Here is an 18151-nt window from a genome sequence, read left to right as displayed (position 1 = left end):
CCATATACACCACATCTACCACTTTCCCCTCGTCCACGTCCTTAGTCACCTTCTCAAAGAATTCAATAAGGTTTGTGAGGCATGACCTGCCCTTCACAAAACCATGCTGACTATCCTTGATCACATTATTCCTATCCAGATGTTCATAAATCCTGTACCTTACAATTCTCTCTAAGACTTTGCCCACAGCAGAAGTGAGACTCACCGGCCTATAGTTACTAGGGTTATCCCTACTCCCCTTCTTGAACAAGGGAACCACATTTGCTAGCCTCCAATCTTCTGGCACTATTCCTGTAGACAACAAGGACATAAAAATCAAGGCCAATGGCTCTGCAATCTCCTCCCTTGCTTCCCAGAGAATCCTAGGATAAGTACCATCAGGCCCAGGGGACTTATCTATTTTCACCCTTTCCAGAATATCCAACACCTCTTCCCTACATACCTCAAAGCCATCCATTCTACTTAATTGTGACTCAGTATTCACATCGGCAACAATGTCCTGTTCCTGAGTGAATACTGACGAAAAGTATTCATTCAGTGTCTCCCCAATCTCTTCAGCCTCCACACGCAACTTCCCACTACTATCCTTGACTGGACCTATTCCTATCCTAGTCATTCTTTTATTCCTGACATACCTATAGAAAGCCTTAGGATTTTCCCTAATTCTACCAACTAAGGACCTTTCATGTCCCCTCCTTGCTGTTCTTAGCTCTCTCTTCAGGTTCTTCCTAGCTACCTTAACTCTCAAACGCCCCAATTGAACCTTCACGCCTCATCTTTACATAGGCTGCCCTCTTCCATTTAACAAGGGATTCCAATTCCTTATTAAACCACGGCTCCCTCACACGACCCTTTCCTCCCTGCCTGACAGGTACATACTTATCAAGGACACTCAATAGTTGCTCCTTGAACAAGCTCCACATATCAATTGCGTCCTTGCCTTGAAGCCTACTTTTCCAAGCCACGCATCCTAAGTCATGCCTCACCACATCATAATTTCCCTGCCCCCACCTATAACTCTTACCCTGCAGTGCACACTTATCCCTCTCCATCACTAAAGTAAAAGTCACTGAATTGTGGTCACTCTCCCCAAAGTGCTCACTTACCTCTAATTCTAACACCTGGCCTGGTTCGGTACCCAGAACCAAATCCAGTATGGCCTCACCTCTTATTGGCCTATCTACATATTGTGTCAGGAAACCCTCCTGCACACATTGGACAAACACCGACCCATCTAACGAACTTGAGCTAGAGCTTTCCCAATCAATATCAGGAAAGTTAAAGACCCCATAAAAACCACCCTATTACTTTCACTCTTCTCCTGAACCATCCTCGCAATCCTTTCTTCTACGTTTCTAGGACTATTAGGAGGCCTGTAAAAGACTCCTAACAGGGTGACCTCACCTTTCCTATTCCTAACCTCAGCCCAAACTACCCAAAATTTCAATTTCTTTGTGTGATGTGGTGTATTTTTTTCTTTTCCTGACAATTCTTTTGGTGTTCTGAGTGCTAATAGAGCACTGCTTTTAAGTAGTACAGTGATGAGAAAACAGAATTAAATGGCCAGCTGATGGTAGTCTTCAAGGAGCTCCTGTGGTGGCGTTATTAAATTGGGATCACCAGCCTGGTGTACAGTTAGTTCCTGAAGGCAAGTTTGTGACTGGAGAGTCAGGAGAATGTAATCAGTTTCCAGCCCCTTTATTGTATCGTGTGTGTCTTATTCTACAATGAAAAAAATAATAATGACTGACTGAGGCCTATACGAGCAATGTAGTTGAGCAGCGTGTGCCCTTAGACTGGAACTGTAACAATAGGCAGCATGCAAAAGTGGGAATGTTGGTATTGAAAGGTTAATTGTTGGTAGTACAGAACTTAAATACTGTAAATAGAGACACAAAGCTGAAACGTTTTGATTGTACTCATCAGAATGAGAATGCAAAAAGCAGCATTGATACCAACTTATAAAGCAAAAGAGGAAAGATGCTGATTGGTTTAAGTATCATTGGCAACAGGAACAATTCACTTTCAATCTCATCTCTCAGACCAGGCAGTTAGACTATGACTGGTCAGGGTATTGCCCTGGACATATAGCAGTGATTAATAGTTTCAATAACACTTTTCTTTGCGAAATCTAATGGTGCAATGTATGTACAAGCTCTTTCTGTCTACATATAACAGGGTCCCATGTGTTAAAGCACACACCACACTTTGAGCCCAACTGATATTCTGAAATTGTTTTCTGGTATAATTCTTAGCACGGTCTAGGTTAGTTAAAAAATGATTGTCCAATAGCACAATCACATGCTTTCAAGTACAAGCTGGTTGAGCTTGATTGTTTTGCTACCTGCTGCAAACTGACAATAGGATGAGTTGTTTGATATGATCTGCCAATCATTGGGATATGCAGTATTAAAACTTTACTCATTTGTGTAGTAGGAGAAACGTTTTAGCTTGGTGGCAGTATCCTGGTAAATCTAGTCCTTGTGTCCTAGACCTGATGGCTAAAGATAAGAAGCTTCACCTTGTATCAGTAGTGAAAGGTTCTAAGTGGGGGCAGAAATAAAAGCAGTAAAGGCAATCTGCTTTATATCACAATTGTCATGAACATACTTATAATCCATCTAGAGGGTCTGCCTCTGAGCTTCACAGACTGCTTTCACTTTTCTGTAGCCACTTGGCAGGCATTATTTTGAGAAGGATGCCACAGTGCTGGTGCATCTCCCTATCTGCAGTTTCCTCAACATGATGTCTAAGATTTTTCATTAAAGGGAGCATTCCTGCCTGTACCTTGCAAATCATATGATTCATATTTTCCAGCAGTTGCCACAAGGCTGTTCGCCACAACATTGAGTGCTCTGTGTAGGCATATTTCAGAATGCTACACTTGTCTTTTCTGACTTCTGCATGGGAAAATCTATCCTAACAGACACCAGTTATCCTCCGAGACTGCTAACAAAATGATCCTACCATGCAGCTCACCCCCGCCTTCTCAAGGGCAATTAGAGATGGGCAGTGAATGCTAACCCAGCCAGCGATATCCACATCCCATTTATAAATAAAAGAAAAAGTGAATGGAGTGTGAGCAGCAATAACCTAGTGTTCTGGCCTTGCAGCCGTGTATTTTTCAAAGCACCTGACATGATGTTACTGTGAAAAGTGTCATAGTTCTACAAAGATGCCTGTAATATACTTGTATGCCCTAAATTATCATTTTAATCAGGTTGAAATGGGAACAAGCTTTAATTTTGTTTTTTCAGGGGTGCAACTGTGAATAAGGTTCGTTTGAAACGATTGGGTATAACTCACATCCTTAACGCTGCCCATGGTACCGGGGTATACACCAAGACAGACTTTTATGCAAAAATGGAAATTCAATACCTTGGAATCGAAGCTGATGACTTTCCTGATTTTGACCTATCCAAACATTTCCGTAAAGCTGCAGAGTTTATGGATGAAGCACTTCTAACATACAGAGGTAAAACGTGATTGGAAATTGCAATGCTAATTGAATCAGGGCATTGTAAGATATGGTATAGGCCTTAACAGGATTGGGTGAGCCTTGGTCTTCTATAGATGGCATTGTGGGTTTAGTTGCTTCCATTAAGTGGATCTCATACTCTTGATGTTTTGGAGTTGCCTGACATGGCCCAATTTACATCTATAAAATAGTCCAGAGTTAACAGTATAAAAACGTATCCTACTTTTTATACATATTGGATATAATTGATTATATTTCATAAGTACATCTCATCTGCCCTTCATGTTTTTAGATTAGCAAACTGTTTCTATGTTAGTTAACTGAGGCCAGAAAGAAACATTGAGCCTCTTTATATCTATGACAGCAAGTGCCTCTACAAAACAAGAGTTATCATAGAGTCATAGAGATGGACAGCACAGAAACAGATCTTTCAATCCAACTCGTCTATGCCGACCAGGTATCCCAACCCAATCTAGTCTCACTTGCCACCACTTGGCCCATATCCCTCCAAACCCTACCCATTCATATACCCATCCAAATGCATTTTCAATGTTGCAATTGTACCAGCCTCCACCACTTCCTCTGGCAGTTCATTCCATACATTTAACACCCTCTGCGTGAAAAAGTTGTCCCTTAGGTCTCTTTTATATCTTTCCCCTCTCACCCTAAACCTATGCCCTCTAGTTCTGGACTCCCTGGCCCCAGGGAAAAGACTTTGTCTCTTTATCCTATCCATGCCCCTCATGATTTTATAAACCTCTATAAGGTCACCCCTCAGCCTCCGACACTCCAGGGAAAACAGCCCCAGCCTATTCAACCTGAGGTGTTTTTGGAGTTATGGTTTGATTCAGTTAATACGATCTGTGCCATTTGACTTTATATCGATGAACGTTATGGTTGCCCATAAGAGTGAATCATCTTGTTTGACAAAACAAAATAACTTGTGCGACCATTTCCTCTACTGATTTAAGTTTGGGTGAAAGTCAACACTGGCAACTGTCTGTTTCTAGAGTTTTTAATCTCCTTATGTTTACACCAGGGGAGTGCTGATGACAAACATGTTAGTTCACATTGCTTCTTCACATTCTTCCTCCCATTTTTCTCTGCATTACATTTCATCCGCCATGTGTCTGTCCATCTGTCTTCTCCTGATATCTATTACGGTCCAGCTTATTGCTCTTTACATTTTTAAGCTCTGTATCATCTGCAGACTTTGATATTAAGTACTGAGTATCCTAGTGCTGTCTATCTGTCTGTCTGTCCTTCCATTTTCTTTGGGTTATGGAGTCCCATCTAACTACAGGGGAAAAATACTGCAGTGGTTTGCTATTGCTTTCTGCAGGCTGGTGGCCAGGATACTTTCTCACTCTTACATCCTCAGGTACATTGGAAGTATTTATAAGCTGGCAATTAACCTCTATGCCTTGCATTATGAACACACTATTATGACATGGGACTCAAACTCAGAACTTCTGGCCCAGACGTAAGTCTATAAGACCATTAAACAATGTTCCCTCTAAGCTGCACTCTAGTATCCTATGAATGGCAATCATTACATCGGCTTCCTGTTTTGAAAGTCACTGCTACCCACCGGCTGCAGAGCCCACCCACTGGGTAAGAAAATTAGATGGAATGTTGCAGAGGGACAGACGTTGGACATTCAGCCCATCAAGTCCACTCTGCTGATCAATGACAGCATGGCCGATCTCAAAATCCTCAACTTCACTTTCCTCTCTTTTTATCCCCCTAAACCTTGAATCCTTTATGATTAAAAATTTATCTCAGCCTTGAATATACTTAACAACATAGCCTTGACAGTCCTCCGTGGGAAAGAATTTGATCCACCACTTTGAGAGAAAATATTCCTCCTCATCTCTGTCTTAAATGGGTGACTCCTGACACTGAGATTATAACCTCTCATCCTAGACTCTCCTGCAAGAGAAAACAACCTTTCCACATCTACTCTGTTAAATCTCCTAAGAACCTTATGTTTCAATAAGGTCTCTTGTCATTCTCCTAAATCCCAATGAGTATAGGCCCAATCTGCTCATCATCACTTCATAAAAACCCTCCATACCCAGGATCAAACCAATGAAACATCTCTGGACTACCTCCAGCATGAGTTTTTCAGCTATACTCTGACCAGTGGCTTGTTTTAAACAAAACATTCACATTTTTATACTCCATTCCTTTTGAAATAAAGGCAACATTTCATTTGTCTTTCCTATCATTGACGGAACTTTGAATGCCTACAGTTTGGCAGCAGGTCACTTGGCCCAACATGTCCACATCAACCCTCTGACCAGCATCCCAGCTGGACCCACTGCCTGCCTACCCTAACCCTGTAACCCTGCATTTCCCATTGCTACTCCACCTAACCAACACATCCCTGGACACTAGCACGGCCAATCCACCTGATCTGAACATCTTTAGACTGGAGTACCTGGAGGAAACCCACGCAGAGGAGAATGTGCAAACTCAATGCAGACAGTCTCCTGAGGTTGGAATTGAACCTGGGTCACTGGCACTGTGAAGCAGCAGTGCTAACCACTGAGTCACTGTGCTACACTTGGATGCAAGCTTTTTGTAATTCATATACTACGACCCTCATCACTCTGTGCTGCAGTTTTCTGCAGTCTTTTCCTACTTAAATAATATTCAGTTCTTATATTCTCACTTTCACAGTGCATAATCTCATATTTCCCCATGTTATATTCCATATGGCAAGTTTTTTTCACACTCCTGTAACCTGACTATATCACTCTGCAGATTCCTTGTGTCTGCCCACACCTTCTCCATCACCTCCATCCAAGGCCACAAAGGAGCCTTCCACATCCATCAAAGTTTTACCTGCACATCCACCAATGTCATTTATTGTATCCGTTGCTCCCGATGCGGTCTCTGGTACATTGGGGAGACTGGACGCCGCCTAGCAGAGCACTTTAGGGAACATCTCTGGGACACCTGCACCAATCAACCATATCGCCCTGTGGCCCAACATTTCAACTCCCCCTCCCACTCTGCCGAGAACTTGGAGGTCCTGGGCCTCCTTCACCGCCACTCCCTCACCACCCGACGCCTGGAGGAAGAATGTCTCATCTTCCATCTTGGACACTTCAACCCCCGGGCATTAATGTGGACTTCACCAGTTTCCTCATTTCCTCTTCCCCCACCTCACCCCAGTTCCAAACTTCCAGCTCAGCACTGTTCCCATGACTTGTCCTACCTGCCTATCTTCCTTCCCAACTATCCACTCCACCCTCCTCCCTGACCTATCACCTCCATCCCCACCCCCATTCACCTATTGTACTCTATGCTACTTTCTCCCCATCCCCACCCTCCTCTCATTTATCTCTCCACCCTGCAGTCACTCTGCCTCTATTCCTGATGAAGGGCTTTTGCCTGAAATGTCGATTTTCCTGCTCCTCAGATGCTGCCTGAATTGCTGTGCTTTTCCAGCACCACTCTCCCATCGATAACTCTTGACCTGTGGCATGTTCCTATCCCCTTCCATCGCTAAACTAAATGTAACTGAATTATGGTCACTCTTTCCAAAGTGATCACCTACCACTAAATCAAACATCTGACCTGGTTCATTACCAAGCACCAGATTCAATGTGGGCTCCTCTCCTGTCGGCCCTTTGACATTCTGTGTCAGGAAACCCTCCTGCACACGTTGGACAAAAACCGATCCATCTGACGTACTAGAGTTATAGCATTTCCAGTCAATGTTGGGGAAATTAATGTCTCCCATAATGACCGCCTTGTTCCTTTCACTCCCACCCAGAATCGTTTTGCCAATCCTCTCCTCCACAGTCCTGGAACTCTGCAGAGGCCTATAAAAAAACTCCCAGCAGTGTGACCTCTCCTCTCCTGTTTCTAACCTCAGCCCATACTACCTCAGTAGATGAGTCCTTGTCAAAAGTTCTTTTAGCCATCGTTATGCTGTCCTTGACTAACAAGGCCACACCTCACCCTCTTTTACCGCCTTGCCTGTTCTTAATGAAAGATCTCAACCCTGGAACCTGCAACATCCATTCCTGATCCTGCTCTATCCATGTCTCCGAAATGGCCACAACATCGAAGTCCCAGGTTCTATCCATGCTGCAAGCTCATTTACCTTATTTCAGATATTTCTGGCATTGAAGTAGACACATTTCAATCCAGCTGCTGTCTGCCAGCACACTCCTGTGACTGTGAAATCCTGTCCATTCCCTCCCTACTCTCATCCTCCTGTGCACTGGAACTACACCTCAGGTTCCCATACCCCGACTGAGCTAGTTTAAACACACCCATATAGCACCAGCAAATTTCCCACGCAGGATATTAGTACCCCTCTGATTCAAGTGAAGACCGTCCTGTTTGTACAAGTCCACCTTCTCCAGAATGAGCCCCAACTACCAATGTACCTCAAACCCTCCCTCCTGTAGTCACATGTTCAGCTGATATCTCTCCCTATTCCTTGCCTCACTATCACGTGGCCTGGGTAACAAACGAGAATAACAACTGTTTGTTCTAGCTCTCAGCTTCCACTCGAGCTCCCTGAAATCCTGCCTTACATCCCTATCCCTCTTTCTATCTATGTCATTGGTACCTATGTGGACCATGAGTTGGGGCTGGTCACCCACTCCCTTCAGGACTCCAAAGACATGATCCAAGACATCATGGATCCTGGCACCTGGGAAGCAATACACCAATCGTGAGTTTCGTTTGTTCCCAAGAAACCTTCTAGCTGAGCCTCTAACTATTGAGTCCCCAGTGACGAACACTCTCCTCCTTTCCCTCCTTCCCTTCTGTGCAACAGGGACAGACTCTGTGCCAGAGATCTGCACCCCACTGCATGCCCCTTGTAAGTGCCCCCCCACCCCTAACAGTATCCAAAATGGTATACTTGCTTTTATGGGGAATGACCATAGGGGATCCCTCCACTGACTGACTATTTTTCTCCCTTTGAACAGATACCCACCTCTCTTTGTGCCTAGGAGTAACTGCTTCCCTGAAACTCTTATCTATCACAGCCTTTGCCTCCCGAATGATCTGAAGTTCACCCAGCTCCTGCTCCAGGTCTCTAACGTGGTCTTGGAGGAACAAGAGTTGGGTGCACTTCCTGCAGATGTACTTGGATGGGACACTAATGGGTCCCTCATCTCAAACAACATGCAGGAACATTCCTTTCCCTGTCTGCCATCCCTGCTAGTCCCCTTATCAGAAAGTAAAAAAGGAGAGAAGCTTACCTGATGTGTCCCTTGTGTTTAAGGTTAGAGGAGGTGGTTGGGTGGGAGGCCCTACAAATGTAGGGTGTCGGGTTTAGAATACATAGGTGGAGGGAAATAAAAAAAATCCCTCTTTTCCCAGAAACCTCTGCTCTCTGATGTTAAATGTAAAGACTCAAATCAGTGACTCACCGCTCGCGACAGGCCCCTGATCCAAGCTCCCGCCCTTCGAGCTGCTGCTGCTGCAGAAAACAGAAAACATCTCTTAGACATAAAGCCTGAAAGGTTCCCTGGAGCTGATGACCAGCATCCTAGAGCGTTAAAATAAATGGCTTCAGAGGTAGTCAATGCTTTGATTGTGATTTTACACGAGAGGCTATAATGTGGTTTGAATTCACATCCTTAAAGTATCAGCTCTGCCTTCCGTATTACTAGCCTAGTGACATTACTACTGCGCCACCTTCTCCTATATTTGAATGCATTTGACACTGATTTTTAAAAATGTTTTGAGGAAGTAATAAGAAAGGTAGATGTGATGTACAAAAGGTTAGCATAATTGAGTGGGGAAAATTGGAGGGTTTGGGAAAAACGCAAGGCATACCATACTTTCACAAATGGAAAAAGATTTCTCCCAATTTACTGCATCCATTCATAGAGTCATAGAGATGTACAGCATGGAAACAGACCCTTCGGTCCAACCCGTCCATGCCGACCAGATATCCCAACCCAATCTAGTCCCACCTGCCAGCACCTGGCCCATATCCGTCCAAACCCTTCATATTCATATACCCATCCAAATGCCTCTTAAATGTTGCAATTCCTCTGGCAGCTCATTCCATACACATACCACCCTCTCTGTGAAAAAGTTGCCACATAGGTCTCTTCTATATCTTTCTCCTCTCACCCTAAACCTATGCCCTCTAGTTCTGGACTCCCTGGCCCCAGGGAAAATACCTTTCCTATTTGCCCTATCCATGCCCCTCATAATTTTGTAAACCTCTATAAGGTCACTCCTCAGCCTCCGACACTCCAGGGAAAACAGCTCCAGCCTGTTCAGCCTCTCCCTATAGCTCAAATCCTCCAACCCTGGCAACATCCTTGTAAATCTTTTCTGAACCCTTTCAAGTTTCACAACATCTTTCCAATAGGAAGGAGACCAGAATTGCACGCAATATTCCAACAGTGGCCTAACCAATGTCCTGTACAGCCACAACTCGAAAGCTGATTGGAGGGAGGTGTTCACAGGTAAAGGGGCAGCTGGAAAATGGGAAGCCTTCAGAAATGATATAACGAGAATCCAGAGAAAGTATATTCCTGTCAGGAAAGTATATTCCTGTCCTGGAAGGAAAGGCTGGTAGGTATAGGGAATGCTGGATGACTAAAGAAATTGAGGGATTGGTTAAGAAAAAGAAGGAAGCATATGTAAGGTATAGACAGGATAGATCGAGTGAATCCTTAGAGTATAAAGGAAGTAGGAGTATACTTAAGAGGGAAATCAGGAGGGTAAAAAGGGGACATGAGATAGCTTTATCAAATAGAATTAAGGAGAATCCAAAGGGTTTTTACAAATACATTAAGGACAAAAGGGCAACTAGGGAGAGAATAGGGCCCCGGAAAGATCAGCAAGGCGGCCTTTGTGTGCAGCCACAGAAAATGGGGGAGATACTAAGTGAGTATTTTGCATCAGTATTCACTGTGGAAAAGGATATGGAAGATATAGACTGTAGGGAAATAGATGGTGACATCTTGCAAAATGTCCAGATTATAGAGGAGGACATGCTGGATATCTTGAAACAGTTAAAGGTGGCTAAATCCTCAAGACCTGATCAGGTATACCCGAGAACTCTGTGGGAAGCTAGAGAAGTGATTGCTGGGACTCTTGCTGAGATATTTGTATCATCGATAGTCACAGGTGAGGTGCCGGAAGACTGGAGGTTGTCAAACATGGTGCCACTGTTTAAGAAGGGTGGTAAGGACAAGCCAGGGAACTATAGACCAGTGAGCCTGACCTCGGTGGTGGGCAAGTTGTTGGAGGGAATCCTGAGGGACAGAATGTACATGTATTTGGAAAGGCAAGGACTGATTAGGGATAGTCAACATGGCTTTGTGTGTGGGAAATCATGTCTCACAAACTTGATTGAGTTTTTTGAAGATGTAACAAAGAGGATTGATGAGGGCAGTGCGGTAGATGTGATCTATTCAGTAAGACGTTCAACAAGGTTCCCCATGGGAGACTGATGAGCAAGGTTAGATCTCATGGAATACAGGGAGAACTAGCCATTTGGATACAGAACTGGGTCAAAGGTTGAAGACAGAAGGTGGTGGTGGAGGGTTGTTTTTCAGACTGGAGGCCTGTGACCAGTGGAGTGCCACAAGGATCGGTGCTGGGTCCTCTACTTTTTGTCATTTACATAAATGATTTGGATGTGAGCATAAGAGGTACAGTTAGTAAGTTTGCAGATGACACCAAAATTAGAGTTGTAGTGGACAACAAAGAGGGTTACCTCCGATTACAACAGGATCTTGACTAGATGGGCCAATGGACAGAGAAGTGGAAGACGGAGTTTAATTCAGATAAATGTGAGGTGGAGCATTTTGGGAAAGCAAATCTTAGCAGGACTTATACACTTAATGGTAAGGTCCTAGGGAGTGTTGCTGAACAACGAGACCTTGGAGTGCAGGTTCATAGCTCCTTGAAAGTGGAGTCGCAGGTAGATAGGATAGTGAAGAAGACTTTCAATCAGATCTCAGATCTCACCACAGTCTTTGCTTTTTGGGAACTTCTAGAAACAATATTTCAGTACAAAACTAATAGTCACATGCAGCTTAATAAAATGGAGCCTGCATGGATTTCTTAAGGAAAAATCTTATTTAACTAACTTGCTAGAGTTTTCTGAAGAGGTAACTGAGAGTGTTGATTGGGATATTGTTGTTAATATGCTGTAGATGCAATCCAGCAAAGTATTTGATAAAGTACCACACAATAGACTTATGAGCAAATTTACAGCTCACAGAATAAAAGGGACAGGAACAACATGGTTCCAAACTGGCTGAGTTACAGGAAACAGTGAGTAATACTTAGAAACCATAGTATCTATAGAAATGATACAGCACAAAGGGTTTCATCTTGACCATGCTGACTCAAGTCACCCAGATGTCTTTTCTAATCCCATCTTCCTACACCAGCCCATAGCCCTGCGGCTTACATCAGTTAAGGTGCAGATCCAGGTACTTTTTAAAAACATTTAGGGTTTGTGCCTCCACCACCAACTCAGGCAGCAAATTCCACACACACACCACTCTCCGCGTAAGAGCATTTTTCCTCCCATCCCCTCGAACCCTTCTGCCATTTAGCTTGAATCTGTGACCTCTAGTTATTGAACTCTCTGTCAAGGGAAACAGGTTCCTACTGTTTGCCCTCTCACTGCCCCTCGCATGTTTTTATACCTCAATCATGTTACCCCTCAGTCTTCTCTGTTAGAAAGAAAATCAACCCCAACCCCTCCAGTCTCTCCTCGTAGCTAAATTCCCCAGCCCTGGCAACATTCGAGTAAATCTTCTTTGTACTGTCTCCAGAGCAATTATGTCCTTCCTGTAATGTGGTGACCAGAACTGCACACAATACTCCAGTTATGGCATCACCACTTAGTGGATGGTTTTCCAACTCTGGGAATGGAAAGTATGTGAGTGAGCTTCCCTGGTGTCATTGTTGGGAGTCTTGTTTTTCCTGATATATGTTAATGATTCAGATCTTGCTAAACAGGACACAATTTCAAAATCTTTTTAGAAAACTTTGTATCCAGGAATTACAAGTATAGGATCTACCCTTTGAGATTGCCATTAAATGATGGTTCCCTGTGGCAACCTGTGCTTACAACTCACCAACTTTATTTACCACATGCTTTCCCTTTATTTTGTGTTTTATCCCACTATTCCTATATTCCAATAACTATGTAAATTCTGCCTTCAGGAGATTAATCTTTTCCTTCTTTATATTATTGGTTCCCAGGTGGAAATATATCTGTTCCATGCATAGATAATAATATAACAAGAGAAGTCGTTTAACATTGAAAGCCACTTTTTTGCACTTCCACAGGTAAAGTTTTAGTTTGCAGTGTCATGGGAGTCAGTCGATCAGCAGCCCTAGTGACAGCGTACCTTATGATCTTCCACCATATGACAATCATGGAGGCTTTAATGACTCTACGTAAAAAACGTCCAATCTTCCCAAATGAAGGATTCTTGATGCAGCTTCGGGAATTAAATGAAAACCTTTTGGATGAGCGTTGTCAATATGATCTTGATGATGATGATGAGACTCTAAGCCAATGCTCTGTCATAGAAGCAAAGGCCCATTCTGTTTCTGTGGCTGAAGAGGAGGCACAAAGCATTATGGGAGCTAAGGCACATTCAATCATGGTGGAAGAGGAGGACACAACCAGCTTAATTGCGAATAGTTTAATGAGTTCAGCAGCAAAATCAAGTGTTGCTTCCAAAAGGCCATCATTAATTGATGAAGCTGAAGAGGAAAGGATTTATGAAGAGTGGAGAGCAAAACAAGGTTTGTCACCTAAGGAACGAACCAAAAAACCAAGAGAGGATGGACCCAAACTTCCTGAAGATCTTGAGGAAGCAAATGATGTGGATTGGTTAATTAGGGAATGGCAAAGCAAGAATGAAAAGTTTCAGCTGGATCCGGTTTGGCAGCTTGAACAATTGAGCAATAGCGAAGAAGGTAGAGAATCTATTACAGGAAGCAGTCAGTATCTTGAGAGTAAACAAGATGACACAACAAGTGTTGGCAGTCTTGACAGTGAGCTTCTTCAACAACGTTTAGAGGAGTATTTAAACAAGCCAAGGAGGACTCGAAATGACTCCTTGTCCACTGAAGCTAGCACATGGGATATGTGGGATGAACGATTACTTGAGATCAGCAAGAAAGCTGCAAGAGGTGATGATAGCAGTAGCATTGCTTCTTTTAGCTATGGTGAGAAAAGAAGAGACCCAGATGAAGAAAGTTCTAGATTCTCAGAAACTAGTTCTCTGTTCAACTTCTGCAAGAACAACAAAGACAAACTGACCCCTCTAGAGAGGTGGCGTGTCAAACGGATACAATTTGGATGGAATAAAAAGGATTCCAAAGCAGATGATGAGAATACCCCTGATGAAAGTGAGGAGGGAAAGGAAAAAGAACTAAAATCACTTGCTGATGTCAACCTGACTGCTTATCAAAGCTGGAAGTTGAAACATCAGAAAAAGCTGGGCACTGAAAATAAAAATGAGATAATTAACTTGGTAAAAGATGAAGATATTACATCCAAGAGAATTAAGCAAAGGCGTGCTGAGGTCTTGGAACGTTCCAAACGAACATTAGAAGAGAGTAAGTCCTTATCTGAATGTGAGACAGAGAGTTCTATCAGTGGAAGCATTCCACTGTCTATTTTTGGGTGCAGAATGTCTGATAGGAGTGTAAGTGATGATGCTGCTTCTATATTAAGCATGCAGAGTAGCGGAACATCAATGTCCAGAGCCAGAACTGCCTCAGCCACTGCAGTCCCTGTGCCACCATTGCAAGTGAATGCTGATGCCACTGTTTCACTTTCCAGCATTCAAGATTGGATTGCTTCTGTGGTTAGTGAGCAAATTGCACTAAAACAAAATGAGATCATTGGTGCTGTCCCGATAGAAAAAAACCTCCAACAAGGAGCTACTGCAAGATGCACAGATGATGACAAAATATCACTTCTCAGCATGCAATCTGGAAACGCCTGTGCTGGTTCCCTGCTGGGACCTAAAACCACTCGCAGCACAGATGCTCAGTCTGTCTTGTCATGCAGCAGCTTGTCTAGCTTCAAATCTGAAGGGTTCAGCTCAAAAGAGAAGATCACAAAAACAAGCAAACCACTTTACAGTTTGTTTGCTGATGAAGTTAATCTTAAAAAGTTGGACCGCAGGAACAAGGAAATGAAAATCGAAATGAAAGATAAAATTGATGCATATCAAAAAGAAAAGGTTGCTTTTGACAATAAACGTAGTACAATGTTTAAAAAGAAGAAGAAGGATGAAAGTGAAGATGAGTTTTTGGTTGAAACAAACTCAGGGAGTTTTTCCAATTCAAGAACAGATAAGTTTGATGCAATATCCAATATTTCAGGTAAACATTCATACACTGGCAGCAGTTCTCCAAAATCAGCTACCAATATACAGAAATGGCTCAGTGACATTAAGGAAGTCTCCATGGACAGCAAAACCATAGCATATGACCAGATTATGAATAAAGAAAAAAGGCTCACTTCAAATTCTTATCCCCATGAACCTTTAACTGAGTCATTGTCAAAACACCAATTGGATGTGACAAAAGGTTCATCTTCATTGGATGTTATAAAGGATGTTGATTTGAAAACATCAGCGACAGACTCTGAAGAAAGTACATCTCGAGAATTTGCTTCAGCCTACAGGTCAAATATTGATGGTAATAATTTAACTAAATTGAAGTATTCTACCCCATCACCTGTGTACAGTGTTCAAAGGCCAATGGCTGAAGAACCTGGTAGTTCCAGCGAATTGGAATCCAAATCATTCTCTAGCAAAATGAAACATTCATATCCAAATGTTGGTTTTCACACCTCAGACCAAGCAACAGCTTCTCTTTTCCCCAGGAGGTCCTGTTTGCATCATTCAGAGACAGGACTAAATGCTTATGACCATGATGATACCTTGGAGACCTATCCAAAGAGAACATTTAACCAGAGCTTTGCAAATACAGAGGAACAGGGCAGTGTAAAAAGGAATAACCATGACCTTGAGAATCCTACTGCAAAAAAAGGAATGAAGTCTGTATCGGGAAACAGCAGTGAAGATGATGATGAAATTATAGCTGCTTGGAGGAGTCGTCAAGAAATCAGAATGAAGGAGAAAAAAAGGCACCAAACGGAATGAACATAAAAATTATGCAGACAGTAGAGTTATTGAATGAGAAGCTGTGTGTGAGAAATTGAATTGAAGTGCACAACAGAAATACAGTAGCCAATTTTAACAAGTAATTTAACAACCCCCTTCCCACACCAAACCTGGTCTGAGCCAGGCCTTGCTATGCATTAGAAAAATTCTAATTTTAATGAATTTGTTATGATGTTTATAAGAAACATATTTGCAACCCAGTGGCAATAAAATCCATGTCAATATATACTTTTTGCTTCAACGAGTACCTCAGTTTACGGTTTAGTATTTCAAGTCCAGCTTCCACTTACAGGGAGGTTATAAGGTGATTTTAATTCTCGCAGTCCGAGAAAATACCAGTGGGATGTAGCTCAAATGGAACACATCCATTTATGGCTGCATCGATAAAACTGAGCTTTTAACACTGCTAGTTTGGGGACAGGGTGGGGTGGGGTGGGGGGGGGCAGGAGTCTCATTCATAGAATGCAAATTGAGATCCTGCTGTGAAAAAATGACTTTATTTTTACCAGAGATTGAATAAAATATTTCAGTATGAAACATTTTGAAATCACATTTTTAAAAGTTTGCAAGGGGCACATTGTGCTTTAAAAATCTGCAGTGAGTTCACAATGTTTAAAGAACCAAACCTTGGAACATTTGGTTTCTGCCCATGGCTCTGTATACACTGAGTGTAACATCTGATCAATGGTCGACGCAATTTGTCTTGATCCCTCATGTCTATTTGGACTAAGAGGCACAAGGGTCTTGCCTACATTAACTTGCAGTATTGCGTGTTGGGTGGGGGAGGGTCAATGGCCTTTCTTTGACTTCAGGCAGGGCACTACTGTTGACTTTGCTTATTTGCCCATGGGACCGTGAGTTATTAATGACTGCCTTGAAATATCGCCTGCAGTCATTCTAAGATTACCTTGGGTCATAAAATGCATTACACCTACAAAAAAAAGTATCGTTTTAGAAATGAAATCACTCACTTATTTTTGTTTATTACTTAATATTTTTCCTGTATTGCGATTTTACAGATAGGAAAAAATGTAGACTCTTTCTAAAGAACTAATTTGATAGCAAAACTATAAATGTCATTTTTCGTAAAAATGAAGGTGGAACACGTGTCTTTCAGAATCAGGGGAATATGGCAGTGTGTTTCTCAAGTTGAGTTCCACAGACCCTTTGGAGCCTGGAAATGTTTTCTGAAACTCTGCAAAATAGTTAATAGTGCACAAATAAGCTCATACAACAGTGAAAGCAAAAAAGAAGCCTGTAAATAGACTGAGCCAACATAGCTCTTTTTCTTTAAAGAGGAAAATGGCTACATTTTTCTGCCGTGCAATATGCATTTTGTGCAGGTACTATGTAATATTAGTGTTATTCAGGTGCTGTAATGCACCATGAGGCAATTGGATAAGTTCTATAAATTACAGATTTTAAAGAGTGTTACAGTTGGGGATCTTTCCACCGATTAATCCTCTAGGGTTCAGCGTCACCACTGACTCCTCTATGATGGAATCATATCCTGTTTGATCTGGAGGACAGCTTTTCCTGCTCAACTTAGTTAAATGACAGTGTGACTGGGGAACATTATAGAGATCCCAAGTGCCATATCCAGGCTATTGAACTTAGTGCTATGTGCAGATTCCTCTTTGTGGAGAAGATGAGCTGAAAAACCAGCAAACTCAAACCAAAGACTGTTTATTATTTTTCAAAAAATTTAACCCTTCACAATGAGAAGTCTTCGAAAGTACTAAAATAAAAATTCCACTTACAATAGGTGGAGGGGTGTATGTGGGTAATTTACATTGTTGGAGGATAAATTAGATAGACCACCCGTATTTATCTTTGGTGCATTATTTATCTTTCAAGTGATCTAAACAAAACTACTAATTCCATAAGCATAGGTTTATTTTCTAACTAAGCTAATTTAAGGAAATTCCTTGAAGCCTAGCACTCCAACCGGAACTCAATCAATAGACACATTGAACTGGACCCCGTCTATAAACCACTCAGATACAGAACTGCAAGTACCAACAAACAGAGACATATAAATACAGGCAGGACAGAGGACCAATACCTTATCAAAGATACATTGATGATGTCACCTAGCAAGGTGACAGAACATTTGCAAAAAAACACACCAGCTCAGCAAACAAAAGCACTACTGTGGAAAACGTGTGTAAGTGTTTCTTCTGCAGAAGTCACATAAACAGAAGTCAGAAGACTCAAAGTTGCTTCAGCAGAAGTCATAAGACTCAGCTGTTGGGGGGGGGGGGTTGCACGCTAACAACAGGCCACAGACGGATGTGGTAAACCGATTAGATTAGCAGCTGCACAGAGCAACTGCAACAGTCATGTATGAAGTAAAAGGGGAAGTACAGAGAGACTCACAGAAACTGTATAAAAATGCACTAATATTGTTCAGGGGTGTACCTACTTTTTGGACACCAGTTCTGCAAGAACGTATGAATAAAGACTGCTTTGGAATTTGACTCTGACTCAAATTATTTGG

The 18151-nt window shown here is 42.4% G+C and overlaps 1 protein-coding gene across 3 annotated transcripts in view; it reads left to right on the top strand.

The window, feature by feature from the left end:
* Positions 1-16062, top strand: part of dusp27 (dual specificity phosphatase 27) — a 50112-nt gene extending 34050 nt beyond the window's left edge. For all 3 annotated transcript variants that reach the window (XM_072585330.1, XM_072585332.1, XM_072585331.1), the window contains exons 5-6: positions 3258-3475; positions 12788-16062. In XM_072585330.1, coding sequence (XP_072441431.1) covers positions 3258-3475; positions 12788-15630 — 3061 coding nt within the window. In that variant the 3' untranslated portion in view covers positions 15631-16062. The remainder of the gene's footprint in view (positions 1-3257; positions 3476-12787) is intronic.
* The last annotated feature ends 2089 nt before the right edge of the window (positions 16063-18151 follow it).

Source organism: Chiloscyllium punctatum, chromosome 15, assembly GCF_047496795.1.
Source record: "Chiloscyllium punctatum isolate Juve2018m chromosome 15, sChiPun1.3, whole genome shotgun sequence".
In the NCBI taxonomy this organism is placed as follows: Eukaryota; Metazoa; Chordata; class Chondrichthyes; order Orectolobiformes; family Hemiscylliidae; genus Chiloscyllium; species Chiloscyllium punctatum.
This window is presented reverse-complemented; position numbering and strand designations above follow the sequence as displayed.